The sequence below is a fragment of the Onychostoma macrolepis genome, chromosome 21 (assembly GCF_012432095.1).
Source record: "Onychostoma macrolepis isolate SWU-2019 chromosome 21, ASM1243209v1, whole genome shotgun sequence".
Classification (NCBI taxonomy): Eukaryota; Metazoa; Chordata; class Actinopteri; order Cypriniformes; family Cyprinidae; genus Onychostoma; species Onychostoma macrolepis.
Window position 1 is genome coordinate 11,116,905 of NC_081175.1, and position 18,442 is coordinate 11,135,346.

The following is an 18,442-nucleotide window of genomic DNA, read 5'->3' on the forward strand; positions in this document are numbered from 1 at the left end:
ATAAATTATTGCAAAGTCATTTTACTGGGTGGATATGTGCTTTCTTGACTTACAATAATGACACAATGCAAAAAATAATCCTATTGGTTCTAAAATAGGCTTAATATAATTTCTTATTTCTATGCTGAATAAAGAATGTTTTTGACTTTGTGAGAAGAATCACAAATGGCAGGTAAATCTCTTTGCAATTAGAAATGTGAAAGTAAGGTGTTCTGATTTAGTGAACAAAATGTTATTACAATGCAGCTTTTTTTGTATGACTACGAAAATGTTTTGACAAATGCTGCAAAATGAAGCATAATTTTTTCCAGCATAAACATTCCGGCAGTGTGACAGTAAACGGTACCTTTGGAACAGTCCGTGCCGTGGAACCCTGGGAAGCAATGACACGCTCCTGACATGCACTCTCCGTTGCCATGGCAATTCTGGGGGCACTCTTCCACCGAATCTGAGACAACACATAACAGATGCGTGCATTTTACAACCCTCAGCTATTAATGGGGGACAGTGGAACATAACATTCACAAATTCAAAAGAATTTAAACGCTGCTGCCTGACAAAAAAAATCAAGTCTCAGCGCTATGAACTGTCTGTCTTGCATTTTGTGAAATAATCTCATACACAGCATGGCACACTGTGAACTTTCAGCCAGTGTTATTGATTCAGTGGCAATGTGTGAATTACTGTGACACATTTCACCAAAGCTTTATGGGAAATATAACACTATGACTGTGGTAAATGCTAAAATAAATGATGCTTTTCAAATCAACAGTAGCCATTACCTGAATAAGATGCACAGACATTCATACAGTATGTGATCAGATCTAAAATGCCTCAAGAGCAAAATGTATGTGTGTGTGTGTGTGTGTGTGTGTGTGTGTGTGAGTATGTATGATTAACTATTCAGTTTGAGGAGAAACAGTTATGAATATAGTGGACCCAGAAAATAACTTAAGCCACACTTAAAAATGTATGAATGTCATTGCATTAGATAAATATCAAAATGGCATCTGCAAACAAGCTTTTCTCCAGGCTAATTTAACTTTTCTGAATCATTTTTGCAGAGAACTGTAAACAACTGATCTCAAGGTGATTTTGAGTGGATGTATGAAATTGGTTCTTCTCGAGTTCACACAGGTGTTCTATGAGAGCAACTGCAGGTGCATTACTTAAAATGTTTAATGCCTGACAACCAGAAAGTGTGCAAATACTGTACATTTTAGTCTTTTTTTATTTTTAAACCAAACACTCTTCTTTTGTGAAATGTGTTGAAAAGTGTGCTTGTGCTGTCTTTCTTTAAGATAAATGCCACTTGGTTTGATACTCTGTTATCTAATGCAATGGCATTCATTCATTTTAAGTGGCTTAAGTGCCCAAACACTTTTAGCACTTGATCTCTATGGATTTATTCAGACAGCAGACAGGCAGCAAAAGTCCTTTTTCTGTGACATACTCTACTCAAATAGAGAGAGAAAAAACATATAGTTCAAAATTTTGTGGTTAAATGTGTCTGAAAGAAGACTACGTTTTTTTATATTAAGGGTCCTTATGTACTTACATCTAAATTAATCATTTAATATGCACTCATTGTGTACATACATGCTATTACATTGCACTTATATTTGAAAATACTGTTCCTGTCATTACATCTGAAATTAATTACACTCCTAACCTTACCCATATCCCAACTCAATAACAGCAAAAGTGTTCTGCATGTCAACATGAATACAATAGGTACATTGTACCTAACAATTCATTATTTTATTATGTAAAGACACCTAATAGAAAATACAACCGTCAATAAAAAAATTATTCACAGTATAAATGTGCTGTGCAAGTAATGTTAAATGTAAGTAATGTAATTATCAATGTTAAAAATTGGTGTTCTGCTTTAAACAGTTTTTAGAAACTGACACTTTTTTTTGAGAATTCTTGAATTAATAGAAAGCTTAAAAACATAATTTTAACCTTTATTTAAACATTTATTTTTTAATAATATAAAAGTCTTTAATAGTGTAAAAGTCACGTTTGATAATTTTATATAAAAAAAGGGTCACACTTTATATTAAATGGCCTTAACTACTATGTACTTGCATCAAAAAATAAGTACAATGTACTTATTGTGTTCATATTGTATTGCAAAACACTTTTGCTGCTATTGAGGTGGGATATGGGTAAGGTTAGGGACAGGTTTGGTGGTATGGGTAGGTTTAAGGGTGGGTTAAGGTGTAAGGGATGGATCAGCAGTGTAATTATAAATGTAATTACAGATGTAACTACATATAGGTATTTTAAAAAAAATATAAGTACAATGTAAGAACATGTATGTACACAATAAGTGCACTGTACCAAATGATTAATTTAAATGTAAGTACCCAGTAGTTAAGGCCACCTAATATAAAGTGGGACCAAAAAAAGATTTAAAAAGTCTATGATATATACAGTATAAAAAAATATTTACAAACCTCAAAGCACATTTGTATTACATTTTTCAAAACATTACATTTGGGAAACAATTTCTATGTTTTTTACTTATTCATTGTCCATTTATTGAAGCGTACGCCAGTTGCTATGTTCTGAATATTGAATGAGTGAACAAGTGAGCGGTTTATGCATGAATATTTAAGCACACAATATATAAAGTACATGAATATGTAAAATACAGCAAGACCTCCTATACGCTTCATGAGTTCTGCATCACTGCCTGATGTCATGACAGACATGAGGCCAAATTTCCGCTTTGCTCTGACAGCTCCTCTCAACTGTTGTAAAAGAAAGTCTCGGAGTTGGCATTGTGCTTATGCTAAGTCATCACTATAGCAACCGTTGTAGAGAAACTGCCTGAACAAACATATTTCAGTGTTTACTTTTATTTTATAAATACAGCTATTCCTTCTGTGACCTAAAGAGAAATGTAAGTGAAAGGAATAAAACCAGCTCACCCCGTTCAACTGCTCACATTCAAACTGAAATATAAAATGAGGTTAAGGGTAGACCAGGTGTACTTTGCAAGCGGCTTGCAGTGAAACACATCTTCTAAACAGCAGGTCTCCAAACAACCAAGTTTCTATTTACCATCTTCCTTTTAAATGTTGACTTTAGTGTGTAAATAAAAGCTGGAGGTGTCTACCTAGAGCCACAGTGCTGAATGAGACAGGTTCTTTCTCTTTGCCGTCGTTGTAGAAGGCCAGGTGCCAGGTGCCCGGGTCCAGATACTGCACAAAGATCGCCTCGTTCTGGACAACGGTCTGAATACTGCGCCGCTCGCGAGGAGACTCGATAACGCTCCACTTCTCTTTTCCATCCAGCCTTTCCATGTAGTCATACTGAAGAGACACAGAGAGAGGGGGAGGTGAGGACAGAGGGAGAAAACTATCAGCGAGGCAAGTAGCTGCGGGACATCACCTTCACTAAAAACTGTAATGACAATCAAAATAGTCAAATTAAATCAAAATGTAGAAGAGATAACAACTCTGGAATGTGTCAAGACAAGTGTAAGAATTCTGCAGACAAATATGCAGCGATAATTTGGAAATCATTTACAATTCATAAAAAAAAAAAGTTGCAAACAAAAAAAGTCCATCAGCACAGATGGTCTCTTCATGGTAATTAACAAAAACCTGTCTTTTTAAAGAGGAACATCACAGGGAACCAGATTTCCTTGCTCTGTACTGTCCCAACAAATGGCAACCAGCCCCAATTTCCAATGGTCGTTGGGTTTTGTCAGATCAGTATGTTGACCATGTTGGCATTTGCTGGGTTAGTCTGAACATAACAGTGTCAACCATTAGAGTTACTGTAGATATCAACATGCTCATGAAAAACAAATTAAGACAACACAGTAATAAATAACTCTTAATAAAAATCCTGGCATAAAATTACCAGCACCTTTTCTGTTAAGTTTATGGACATTCCTTCAACCCTAAAATATACTGATATACTGATTTACCGTAAGCTCACGAGCATTGAAAGGATAGTTCATCCCAAAATTTAAATTCTGTCATCATTTACTCACCCTTATGTCGTTTCAAATCCATAAGACTTTTGTTCACCTTCGAAACACAAATGAAGATACTTTTTATGAAACCTTAGAAATTTCTGTCCATCCTTTGAAAGTCCAGTCCAGGAACTTTCACGATTCAAATGTCTATAACGAGATCATAAAAGGAAACCATTTGAATTGAATGGTTTAATCTAAAGAGACATCATTGCTTTATATATTGAGCAGATTTAGTTTAGACTCTTATTAACATATAAAAATCTATAAACATACATACAGCACATCAAATATGGCAAACAGAATTTCAAACATGCTTGACGCACAAGATCTATCAAGGTTTGTTCTCACACAAAAGTATGTTTGAGCTACTGTTGACCATATTTGATGAGCTCTATCTATGTGCACTGATTAATACGCAAATCAAAGTCTAACTTTTTAAATCATCATATTAAGCGATCGTGTCTCTTCAGAAAACTTGCTCAATTTAAGATTTCTTAAAGGCATTTATACAGTATGTCTTTATGAACTTTTTGAATTGTGAATGTTTTTGAGCAATGGGCTTTCAAAGATTAGACAGAAATCTCTCACATATCATTAAAAATAATTTAATTTGTATTTTTAACATGAACACAAGTCTTATCGGTTTGTAACAGCATGAGGGTGAGTAAATGATGACAGAATTTTCAGTTTTTTGAGAACTAACCCAAAAAAAACAAAAAAAACAACAACTGAAAGTCATTAAAATGTCATGCTTTTTACTATTTAAAAACTGGAGAATCCAGAGAATCAAGCTGTGATTATGAGTGAACCAGGCTCTTTTAAAAGAAGAAACAAGACATGAGGCGATTTGCTCACCTGAGCATGTGAAGGAGGCAGGCCTTTCCGCATGTAGACCCCAAACAGTGCATCCTTGCCCAGGGAGATGTTGAACTTGAGAAAGTGCGGCTGACGCAGGTGAAGCAGAGACCTCCAGAAGACGCCTGGAGGAACATCCTGACTGACACGCTGACCCAGCTCCAGCTCCCCGCTGTTTATACTGCTGTTCTTCAACACCCACGGCCCTGAGATGGACGCCAAGAGAAGAAACAAGATTTGTTTGAGGGGGGAAAAAAACCACAGATAAAGTCTTTCAAAGACACAGAGAATGGGGAATATCCTCCGCTCCATGTGAAAATATTTGCAGGGTGTACAAAGAAAAATCAACATATATTATTCCACTGAGACACAGCTCTGTGCTAATTTGTGTGCGGTGTGGGCTGCCAAAGTCATCAACCCTAAATCAAACCCTGTCTTCTCCCTGGAGATCATAATACCTCTGCATGACAGAACTGGCCACACACGCACTCCTCCCTTCCCAATACACCTGCTAAGTCTGTCCTCTAGAGAGAAAACTGTTGCTGCTTTGACAGCGCAGATAGATCGCAGAAACTCCAATAAGAAAATAACCGAGTAAATGGGCCTTGATAGTATCGGAAGCAACACACACACGCGTTTGTTTTTGTGAAAAGTGGGGACATCCCATAGGCGTAATGATTTTTATACTGTACAAACTGTATGTGCTATTGCCCTACACCAACCCTACACCTAAACCTACCCCTTACAGGAAACTTTGTGCTATTTCAGATTTTCAATACACTCCATTCTGTGTGATTTATAAGCGTTTTGAAAAGTGGGGACATGGGGCAATGTCCTGAAAAGTCACCTTCACCTTCTAATACTTATTTCATACCCTTGTCATTATACAAATTTATGTCCTCATTTGTCACAAAAACACGCGCACACACACACACACACACACACACAAACACTCTTTTGAGTCTGAGGGGCCAGTGCAACACGAGTGGGCTTGGTATTAGCTGTCAGTCTAGTCTGCTTTCTCAATGTTTGATGTGCCCTGATAAGCAGAGACAATCTGTTTCCCTGCTTGCTAAAACCTCTGGCTGCATTTAAACGAGTTATGGAGAGAAAGGAATTGAACTGAGCAAGCGCGAGCAAGCTCTTTTCCTAAATGGATCAAGTCTTCTTTTTGCAGGAAAACATGCGCACGCACATGCAGTGTCAGGTCTGAGTGACAGGTCGGTTAAAACAGCTCGGCCTGGTAACCAGTGGGAGTCCACACCAACCTCCCTCATTAATACAGAGCATGGATGGACAACTCTGCGCTTAACGAGAGCACCACACTGAGAGAGCAAAAGAGAAAGATGGAAAAAGTGAGGTAGATAAAGAGAGAGAAATTGGCAAGCAAAAAAAAAGGGTGCGAGAAAGTACCCTAGAGAGGGGCATAAGAAGAGTCTTGTATTCTGGAGCTGAAGTTCACACTCCTCAAGCTCTCATCCAGCCAGAACTACTGACATCAGAGCCACTGAAAAAGGCACTTTCCTCTCACGAACGAACACTCACACCTAAGTCTTGATATATGTGGGCTTTCTTGTTTAGTGTAGATATGACTAGGTCAGTCACCTCAGATTCTGCAACCTAAAACATACAATAAACCTACAATAACTCTTATAATTTTCTAAAATAACATCATAAATTGTTACCTAGCACTACAGAAAATGACTGAATGTATCAGTATGTTAAAAGTTTGAAGGACTTAAGAAAGGTTGAATGCACTTTTCCTCAACTTTTTTAACTTCTTTTACTTTATTTTTATGAGAATTTCCCCAGAAGCAAGTTAGTCAGATGTAACTCATTTCTGGGCACAAATTTGTTCCCAAAATATTGTTGATTAGGTACATACGCACTTTTATCCTTATAGTGTTTCTATACTTTGTTTCTCTACTGATCCCTATGGCTATATTAAAATACAACCACTTAATTAGGTCTACTTGTTCAATTAAAATCAAATTGTAAAATGATAATTAGTCAGTAAAATATTTCATTTTAAAGAGTCATAGAAATAACCACAGTACAGTTGAATGGAAATCCCCATAGAGATGTCCGAGTAACAAATATTCTGAATAATTCCAGAATAAAAATGTTCCTTAGATCTTATTCTATTGAAATAAATAAATATGTAAATAAACAAATACATTAATAAAGTCTAAATCTTCTGGAATAGAGGGAGATATTCCAGAGCGATGTGGAGTGTACAGTATGTTATTGTATAAAAGCCATTTAAAGAGGAATGCCATATAAAATTATATGGGTAAGGGACAAATGTAATCATTTTGGTTCGCATGTAACATATCATCCTGAATTACTAAATTGACTTTTAGTGGATGGCATCCATCAGAGGGTTAAAAGAAGCTTAAATAACTTTTTTCACATTTTTATTATAAGTCCATAATTCTGGTATGTAATGCCCACTTTTCTCAATCCAATTGATTCCCAATGGATGAAATGAAGTTTTGCACTACATTTTCTAGCTTAATGTCTTGTTTCACTCAAAAGTATGTCACATTACAGAAGTCAAATGGCCTGCAAATGTTGCTTTTGTAGAAAACATAGGTGAAGAATCAATCACCTCAGCAACCGCAAAGGCTTAGTAGCATCAAAGATCCCTCAAGGTTTCAGCAATGTGTTTTTTCAGTCACGAGCTCAAATGCATGTTAGTTCTCTTGCTTGCTTTCAATATCTCAAACTGTCAAGCTATATATACATAAAATTGGACTTCTGTGATGATATAAGATGCACTTTTCATGTCAAGGTCAAAAAGACACATGATGCTTGTGTTGAGAGGTTCTGAAGGCCTGACATGAGTCGTGTGAAAGGGCCTTGTAGATTCACATAACAACAACGTTCAAATGGTGTGAGTCTAGAATCATGTTTCTCCTCCCCCACTGACAGCACACTACAACACACGTGTCTGTGTGCATGTCTGTCTGTAGGACAGCTAGCCCTTCTTCAGAAACTCTCCATCAAAGTGAAGGGGAAAAAACACTTTAGAAAAATAGAGAGAGAGATAGAGAGAGCAAATGCACTCTAAAGCCTATGCACACAATGTCCTTCCTCCCACATTATGTTCATCCAGTATCAGACAGGAGTCATTCCATTACCAACCCAGACTCACTGGAAAAACATGCCTGTTGTGACATTTCTGCAAAGTAATATTACACATTTTGCAACATTTTCAAAGTGAAATGTCCAGTGGGTGATGCTAAAAGCATGTTCAGTTTTATCTGAAACAGATGAATGTGAATGTGGCAAGGTTTTACTACCTACAAACAAAAGCAGACATGAGATAAAAATGTTTTAGCTTGATTCTACATGCGTTTGATTCAGAATTGTGACTCCTGTTTCACTGGACTCGTATAAGCACGTACCAGGTGAGCTAACAAGCAAGTTTACTACATCAGAAAAGCCATATATATGGAGCTGGTGATGCAAATGCCAAAATGTATTAGGTAAATGTGTTTTCTGTTCATAACATAGAATTATGCAAGGAATTGGAAACCGCGGTTAATTGTATGTATATGTACGTTTTTGGAGTTTTGGAGGCACATATTTTTTCCCCAATGAGCCTATGTTACACCCCAAAACAAATTTTGGAGAATTGTGCACACACATTCTCCACAGTTAAACCTAGATTTGCACCTATGTGTTCTCTCTCATAAAGACCCACTCTTTTAGACCAACGCGAGAAGAAGCTGTACTCTGTGTGAAGAACGTCAATACCGGCACTCTCTAAAGGTCAGCGGCAGTCGTTATCATCTGAACGTGTTGACACTGATAATGATAAATCATTTGAGGTGAACGCACAACAAACGGGGAGGTTCTTTTGTGCCGGAGCCACTGAGAGTTAGCCAGAGCTTTGAACCATTAACTAAAGTCCACTGAGATCCAAAACGTCTAATTTAAATAACCCAGTTTATCAAAGGCTGTCGTTAGAAAAAGACACACTAGACTGTGATTTTACACTAATGTACTCTCTCAATATACAGTACAGGACAATCACTGGTTGGGCTCAGATGATTCTTACAAAGCCTCAGGCTGACAGAGACTAACATGTGTTATGACAAGCCAACAGTGAATAAATCTAGTCATCATTTCAAATAAATGCATTATCATTACTTTCTCATGCAGAACTGCAGAAGAACCACTGAAAAGAGCTGAAGACAGTAAAAACCTGCAATCGTAACACATTTAACATATTTCTAAGTAAAATAAAATGTTCTGGGAGAAAAAAAAGAGGTTGGACTAAGTGAACATAGGCTATGATGTTATCATACAAGTTATTACATAGTTATTTTCACTTATCAAAGAGTGAAAAAATATTTAGCTACAAAAATGTAGGGTGGGACTTAATGAACGAGAATAGTTTAGATGTAATTGCTTAATATTTATTACGCTGTTATTAATAAGTTATTACATAGTTATTACATTAGAAAATTTTATTTTGCAATTACTGAACTATTCAGCTAGAAAAAAATATGTTGAATGGGGCTTGAATCGTGATTTTTTTTTTAAAATGACATTAATATGTTATTATATAAAATGAATTATAGAATAATAACCCCCTCCCCCCCTCACTAGAATAACATGTGCTCATGAATTGTGCACAATAAATGACTGACAGGTGTAAACATAAGGCAGTTTGGGCTTTATGTAATCAGGGGGTTTGCATTTCATGTCATCAGGTCATTTGGATTTCATGTTGATCACATTTCAGGGTTTTGGCACGAGTCTTTCGCTTTTACCTCTGCCTCCGGAGGGCACTGTTGCCACGTCTCCAATGCCAGGAATACTCATGCTGAGGCCAGTGTTCACTAGATGCCCTTCAGTAGGCTTCAGTCGCCAATTCAAGCCAAGCAGATTAAGAGCTGTGAGGGAGAGAAAGAGAGAATTAAAAAATAGAACATGACACTACATTACACCTCCCAACCACTTTATGTATACATGGATGACACGTCCTGACAGCCGAGAGCCTGCGACACCCATACAACTATAACTCTCGCTGACAGAGGAGACTTTAGCATACAAATACACTCATTATAGCCAATGACACTTTGACTACAGTCTGTGCTTTGTTTGGGCTCCGTGCCCAGACAGGTTTAGTTGGACCAAGTTTAATCCAAACTGCTACAGGAATACTAAACTTGCCGTAGATATGAATATGTCACCAGAAGCTGGTGGCACATAAGCAACACAATACAGCGTCAGGAAAGAAGTGACACTTATCTTGATATTGCAGAGCAAGGCTTGAGAGGACAAGAAAATTGTCTAGGAAAAAAATAAACTGAAGACAGTTTAAAGTTGGTGACAGATGCCAAATATTCTCAACACTTTCTTGTTTTTGTGTGTGCGCTAGAGAAAATGTTGGCTAGCCGCCCGCTTCTCTCCGCACCCCATATGTACTATAATCAGTGCTTCAGCGCTTCCAAGACTTTGCAGAGACTGATTAGCTCCAATGGAGATCACTCGATATGCAATATTCAAATATGTCAAGTTGTGTTTAAGAAATATGATAATGATCAGAGAAAGTTAGTTTTGTGATGTGCTGGTGGAAATTACGAATGAGATGCCCCAAGGGAAAACAAGTGCAGCCATACACACACACACACACACACACACACACACAATCTTTCGGGAAAACGCTGACGTTCGCAGAATCAACCATAACACCTCACCTCCGCCCCCTAGTTCTTCTATCCCTCCCTCAATCTCATCCACGCAAAATCAATGCCAACTCAGTCTTTCCCTACCTCCTGACTGTACATCTGAGGGCACTTTATCACTCTCGTGTAGAGGGGTCAAAAGAAAAAGCTGACTCCTTCAGGCTGTCAGATGCTCTGATGTCATCTAGTCATTGTCCCACACGCATTATTCCTCATCTTATCTCTCTATACTCTAATCAGCCTTATCTCTCGCTTGTTCATTGTTCTTTTCACCTTTCTCATGTCCTCCATCCCTCCTGCTTTCTCTTCGTCCATTTCATCGCAGCGCTCGCTGACAAAGGTGGCCTGTTATGACCTGAGACATCTCGTCACACTAAGCAGGGCTGTGAAGAAACTCTCTAACATAATGTTTTATTCCTCTGCATGCTGTTGGAATTCAAAGCTCAAATTGCAACACAAATGCAAATATTTGATTATATTTTAGTATTATTCTAGATGTTTTACAAGTTAACTTTTTTAGACAGTTTAAGCAGCAATAAACAAAAGATACAGTTTCCATCTTAAAGTAAAAATAAATTATTGGAATTCAATATGTAATTCAATGAGTCATTTATTTTCAGTGTAATTGAAAGTAAATAAAAATAATAAAATAAAATAAAAGGTGACTTTTCTCTCACAATATTGCAATGTGACTTTATATCTCAAACTATTACATTATATTCCGCAATGTGACTTCATATCTCACAACATGACCTTGTGACTTCCATGTGAAACACATGTATATTTTTCCCTTATAATAGAGAGTTGCATTCATGGCTCAGATGATCGGCCACAAAAATATGCTTCTGGAGTTCTTTTTAAGCAAGATTCCAGTGTCCAGGTCGTATACTTATAGGACAGCAAGTACAGGTGAGCAACAGCCTTTGAAATGAAATGAAAGGCTAATGGATTGCTCTCCTCACATTTATTAAACCTTTTGGAATTCAATCACAAAAGAAAAAAAATCATTCAACCTTTAAATATCACTGAATAGCATTTTAGCATCAGGGTTTCTTCTAGTGGAGCAAATATGGTCAACATAATGAGATTAAAGCATGGTTTCAATACAAAGTGGAGGATGAATCGCAAATTATTTTCACCATAGCGAAAAAAAACTAATATTAAAATCTGGATTTATGTTCAGACGAACTTCTTCAAATCTCTGACCCAATTAGTTTCAAAGGTATTAAACAATATATTACAATGAATTCATGTAAGGTATGTCACTACCTCATGAATTGAAATATGTTCAGCCATTTCAACAGCATGTTTACAAGTTTTCATTTGCTGCAAATGTGTTAACAAGACAACTATTTGTCAACAGAGGATACTCAATTAACAGTAACAACAGTAAGTAACCAAAGTAACTGTAGAATAAATAAATACAATTAAAATAATTAAAACATTAATTTACATACTGCAGTTTCATTCAGCATCCATCTGGAGAATAACACTCATGACAGCACAGGAAATATCTTGATATTTTTGGTCAGGTAAGGGCTGCACACTGGTCTCATGTCTGGCAGCATTAACATTACCATTAGTGTCAGTTTGCACTTTTTTTCTAATCAAATCTGGGGGAGATCTTCAACAAACTCATTTTCGGTCTGCGCAATAAGCATTAATTATTAAGAGGAAATGTGTTAGATGTGAAATTCATGAGATGCTCACTTTATGTAATCACTATGTATAATTCACCTCTTCAAAGTGATGAATAATATTACCTACCTAAAGCATGGAGAGAGAAACAGGAAGAAAGAGAAAGAGTGAGAGGACAGACGGGGATACAGATGACAAAAGTATTCCTCTGTCTTGCCTGAGTAAGTCTGTGTCTTCAGACTGGAGTTCTTCTCGGATTTAAAAGCACACTGAGAAAATGAAATCTATAACCGACATGAGCTGCAAAACTTATTTCACTGAGCTGTACCAGCTGAGTTGTTGCTGACAGCAGCACTGCAAAAGTGGAACTCTTTCTTCAGCAATCCATTTTGAAAATAGAACCGTAATGCATTTTTGACCTTATGCTTATATGCGTCACATGTTCAGTTTAGGGTTAGAGTTGTGACTTTCAACTGACTCTGTTTTCACTAGAAGGTCTAATGCACTGATACTTTAATATGAATATGGATTATCTCTGCATTCATTTTAATGACATTAGGGATGCACCAACAACTTATGGCTAATATGATAAGCTTGCAATTATTTTTATAGCATGGTTAATATCCACTACTGTTACAATATTTTGGGGTGAGTTTTTTTTTTTTTTGATTAATTGATAATCATTTTGAGATTGGTCAGTCAGAGTTAGCACTCTGCACTATTGATCCTGTAGGAAGACTGATATCCTTACATTATTGTACTCTTTACCGAAGAACACATATTATATCATCCTAACCCAGAACTGCTTTTACACGATGTGTGTGGCATTTTAAACCACTGGCGGTCCATGAGGGGCCTCTCAAAGATCTGGAGTGTGTTCAGTGTATGAAGGTGCTGCTGATGTGATCCATGAGAAGCACTGACCTCAGGCTCGGCCCTGAACATCAAACCACGAGTAAGTCAGCTGATCTCCTTCATGAGCTCACGCTTGCAGAATGACTGCAGAAGAGAGCTGACTCACCTCTGACAGCATGAGAGATGCTTGGAAATTGAGGACGACACTAAACAGATAGTGCTGTCAGCTTTATGAAACAGCTATACGTGGCCGTCGTGCTGCTGAGGTGCTCTGCGGAAAGTCTCTGGAGGCTTGACGACATGCGTGAAAGTCTGTTGGAGTGCATAACGGTATTATTTTGCTCTGCATAGAAGCCACATCAAATGGCTGTGGTTACACAGACGAATCTAGGGAGATGTGCTTGAATGGTAATTATTGGTCAGGTGCACAAGGTGAACATGCTAATTGACATGATGGAGCAGCTGTCTGTCACCTGTCTAACTCTAATGTGAAGGAAGGTTTAAAAATCTAAAAATCTTTTTCACTTTGCTCTTCAGGGTTAAAACAGGGGGAAAAACATGTGTCCCTGAATTATCAAAGTTGACAGTACATGCTATTTTCTTTTTTAACCTTGATGAGGATGAATGTGCAGGACATCTGGAAAGTAACTGTCAAACATAAAAAAATGAAAGAAATAGACTCAGGAAGGCACTATTGCTGTGCAAAAAAAAAAAAAAAATTCGATATTGCACCTAAAGACCATAATTGTCTGTCTCCATCAGCAGTACAGTTCCACCCCCAAACCCTTGTGCATGATGTCACAATTTGTGGGTGGGGCCTCATATAATGGTTTTGAGAGACGCCAGGATTTGTGGTCCACCAATGGTTCAGAAAGTCAAAAACACACTTGTCCAATTTGCACAGCCAGCAAACCCAGTTACATACAGTAGCTATTGTGTTGCCACCCTTTGGAACACGGCTCACTGCCAAACGCTTCATATCAGAAACTACTGATATTTGCCCACTGTTCCATTATTTATTAGGCCTTGTGTAGCATTTATACCCCCGAGGGATATGTATGGATGAAACAGGCTGCTCCCTATGGGCACCATTCCAGCAAAAAGCAAATAAATTGCACAATCAGAAGCCGCTTTGAAGTCAAGCTACAATGGCTGGGAGGACCAGAAGACAGTGAGATGGTCAGCGAACCCAGTGAGAGGAAAGCTCACCAGAGGGTAAGAACCCCCAGAGTCTCATCGTTCCCTATCTTTGTCCGGGAACAGTTGCTACCTGAATGAGCTGTGTGAATGAAAACAGTCATGCAAGTGTGTCCCAGTGGAGCGCACATGCACGCACACACACACTGTTGTACCTCAATCAACCTGATGCAACTCATCCTCACTTCACAGCAATCTTCACCTGATGTTACAGAAGGCTTGTTTAATGTCTACACAATGGCTGCACAATTAATCAAAATACAATCAAAGTCGCACTGCAGGCTAGTGCAGTTTAATTAAATAAATCTATAGCCTGCATGCACTGTGTGCTTTAAAGAGAAAAGATGGCATTCTGTCCGTCTGTTGTGTACTACACACTATAAACATGTATGGAGCTCATGGTCTCTTTTTTGTGAAATCAACACAAAAGTGGTTTGTTCGCAAAAAGAATAAAAAGTCTGGGACTCAACCAAAGAAATGTTGCATGAAAGTAAAGCAAATAAACCAATATAAATATTATATAAAATAAACAATAAAATTAAAATAATAAATAATTTTATTTAAAATTTAAATAACAAAAATCTAGTATTAAATAATAAGAATAATAATAATAAGTATATAAAAATGTATGATAATGTTTATTATTTTACAAGTGTTTTGTTAGGGTTTCAAGTGGTGTGGCTTGAAAGTAAAGAATATTTAACAATATTCAATAATAATAACAATAACTATTATTATGTTGTGACAGTATGCTCTTGTGTTGGGCATTTGTGAAATAGTATTGCTTATAAAGACAGACAATTTTTATTTGTGGCAATATTGTGTTAATATTAATAATATTAAACATACTAAAAACTAATATTTAAAAAATTAAATATTCACTTCGACTGGGTTATGAATAAATAGCAGTCTAAGAGAAAACGTAACTAAAAACTGGGCTTGTTTAATTGGAGGGGTATATTCACAGGTGGTATGAATGCAAATATATTTTCCTTAGTTTTTGCACCCCTTAGACAATTTCTATAATTTTATTACTGCAAAATAATTACAATATGACTTGTGACCAGATTATGTGGTCCTACTCTCCGCCTATCTAAAAACTTTCTGACTGACCAAGAAAGAGGAATGCAAAAGCAAAAAACACCCCGGTCTTGCATATCACCTTCAAAAGCAGACACACACACAATCAGCCTCTTGTTGAAGGTGAAACTGTTGTTTTCATTGCTGCTGATCTCCTTGGAGTGTGTGTGTGTGTGTGTGTGTGGCTTTGATGTGTGTTTTGATTCAAGGTGCACGAGTCCTGCTGCTATGAATATAAATGAAAGGCTACAGTGAACCGCCGCACCCCGAGGACCAGCTCCATCTGATTACATCAGCTCACTCAGTCTTGACTGTTGACCAAAAAACTCTCAAAGCACCTGGGAAAACTTCCAATCCCTAGATAAAACTTGTCCCAAAATGCCACACAAACACATATGCGCTCAAAAAAATATATAAAAAAAAATAATAAAAAAATCAAGGATATTGCTTCAGGCATGCAAGGTCTCTGAGTTTAACACACACACACACACACACCTCCCTGAACCTCCTGCGTGGGCATGACGAGATGGATCCAATCTATTCCACTCGGCTTGTCAAATACCCAGAGCACAACACTCACTCCCCACGGTATAAACGCACACACACGTGCAAGCAAATTCACCTCTTCTCCCTCTCTCAGTCCTATGCACCGGCAGAAAGCCTGATGCTTTGACTGACAGCATTTTTTATCGCCGGTATAGAGTGACGATGGGGATCCCACGATCTCTGTCCCACGATCCGAGTGTAAATGCTTGCAAAGCTCTAATCAAACTATTTGGCTCTCCTGTCACTCAGTGGCTTTAATATTAAGCAGATGTCAGAAAAACACGGAATAAAGGGGAAAGTAAATATAAAAGTGAAAGTAAAAAATGAAAAGTGTCATTTTAATCAGCTTCGGGCATGTACGCTGGAGTGTGTCAGTTTGAGTCAGGCAGACGGCGCGGGGCTGCGAGTTAGAGATTGGCTGGCGAACATATTATCTCCACGAGACAGAATCTCCAACATCTCGGGGTGTGTAGGTGTGTGACTGATTGTTGTGTTTGTTTGCGTGCCCGTATAAGCAGAAGAGTGCACCACGAGGCTGCCAGGGTGCGCGCGAGGACAAATATAAAATGGGCAGGTGACAGTAAAAGTCCCTGCTGACAGAGAGCGCTGGTAAGTGGACACATAATGACTCATTCTGACTGACATACAGCATGTTACCGTAGACCTGACAGAGACTTGACCTGTTTCCATAAACAAGTCGCTGTCTTATTGGCAAGAGCTGGAATGGTGAGTCATTACACTTCCTGCTCACGTTGCTCTGCAACTGAATAGATGATGAACAGTCAACATGAAATCAAAGCAAATACTTTATCAATTCACAAGCTGGACTTAATGTACATGATTCATCAGCAGACAAGGGAATCTTCAGTCTCCTCACAATTGATTGCAATTGAGAGAATCACTGTAATGATACTCAAAGCATCTAAATTATACAGCAATAGCATAGGGGCATAGTTTTTACTGACTTAAAAACCACACTAAAATATGATTTTGATATATACAGTGTGGGAAAGTTTACTTTGGAAATGTTATAGGTCACAGATCACAAGCTCCCCCATTTAATATGTAATAAATAGTATAACTATTTAAATTACTTTTTGATTACTTTTCTAAATTTCTAATGAATGTTTTCAACTGATAGTCATTTGAACCAGGAACCGGGCAGGGTTAACCTCACAATAGGACTCAACACTTGAATTAAGATAAACAAAATTAAACCACACCAGTTGCACCGTCCAAAGGACAGCCCTCTTAATAGTTATGATACTGTTTTTGATATAAAATGTTTGCATAGCTATGACAGAAAACACTGGCATCTAACAATGCCTTGGAAAAAAACAGTTAATCTTAAAAAATAAAGCATATACATAAACCCGAGTAGGAAATTAAATAAGCAGCATGTGTCCTATTCTGTCTCCTAAACTCCTGAGACATTGGTCTCATATTTTAGAGTAGTCAATATAATTTGGGAAAGAAATCAATTAAATCTGTATGCATGTGAAAATATTTAGATGTAACCCCTTTTTTAACCATTAACATTCTCATAAATAACTGTAATTTAATTTCACTTTTTTTCTCAGTAACTGTAACTGATTACAGTTATATTTTGTAATTAAATTATGCAATTCCGTTACATGTAACCAGTTACTATATATATATATATATATATATATGACAAACAAGAACAGAATAGCTGGGTATATTACGTTAGACTCTCAGACGGCGGTCCAGATTTCATTTTGTATAGATGAAATGCAGAATAATGTGACCCAAAATATTGTCATTGTCAAAAATTTGTTTTCTGTGGATGCACAAGCCAGTGATCAGTTTTCAAGGGTGTAATATATTATGTCAATGAAAATACATATTTTGGTCCCACTTTATATTATTCTTTAACTACACTGTAAAACAATTTTGTTTAATTTTCTCCCAGGGCATTATCCATAAATTTTACAGACATTTCCGTTAACCATAAAACACAACGCAATGAAGTGCAAAATTAAAAATACAGGTTAAACACCTGTAAAAAAAAAATCAATACAGAAAATTCCTTCATATTAATAAAGTTCATTGTGCCATTTTTTTTTTTTTTACAGTGTACTGTCTATTTATGGCAAACAAATAATGGCAAATAAATAATAAATAAACAAATAAGTAAATTGTTAAATTAAAATTAAATTGTTGTAGATTTACACATGTAATTACAGAAGTAATTACAGATGTAATTACATGCATGTTTTCTTTAATGGAATTTTTATTTATTTTTTGCACAGTAGGTGCACTGTATGAAATTATTCATTTAAATGCTATTACATAGTAGTTAAAATCACTTAATGAAAAGTGGGTGCTTTATTTTCTTTAAATGTAGAAATCATGATGCAGAATGGTTAGTCCGTTGTAAAAAGTGTATTCAGCCTTTCTTGGTCTAGGCTATTAAACTTCAAGTCTGATATATGCACAAAAGTAGTAATAATTATAATTCAGATTAATTTTAGTGGATCAATCCAAAATCATCCGATAAAGAATTGTGAATCATTGGTATATCTGCATTATACTGACACTGTAAATC

At 36.9% G+C, this 18,442-nt stretch overlaps 1 protein-coding gene across 10 annotated transcripts in view; it reads right to left on the bottom strand.

Moving 5' to 3' along the window:
* Nucleotides 1–18,442, bottom strand: part of tenm2b (teneurin transmembrane protein 2b) — a 191,887-nt gene that overhangs the window by 30,500 nt on the left and 142,945 nt on the right. For 9 of the 10 annotated variants that reach the window (XM_058759077.1, XM_058759075.1, XM_058759085.1 and 6 more), the window contains 4 exons: nt 9,640–9,762; nt 4,856–5,061; nt 3,131–3,326; nt 347–448 (listed from right to left, as the gene is read on the bottom strand). In XM_058759077.1, coding sequence (XP_058615060.1) covers nt 347–448; nt 3,131–3,326; nt 4,856–5,061; nt 9,640–9,762 — 627 coding nt within the window. Of the gene's footprint in view, nt 1–346; nt 449–3,130; nt 3,327–4,015; nt 4,138–4,855; nt 5,062–9,639; nt 9,763–18,442 lie in introns of those variants that run through there. The other variant, XM_058759084.1, reaches the window with a different exon arrangement.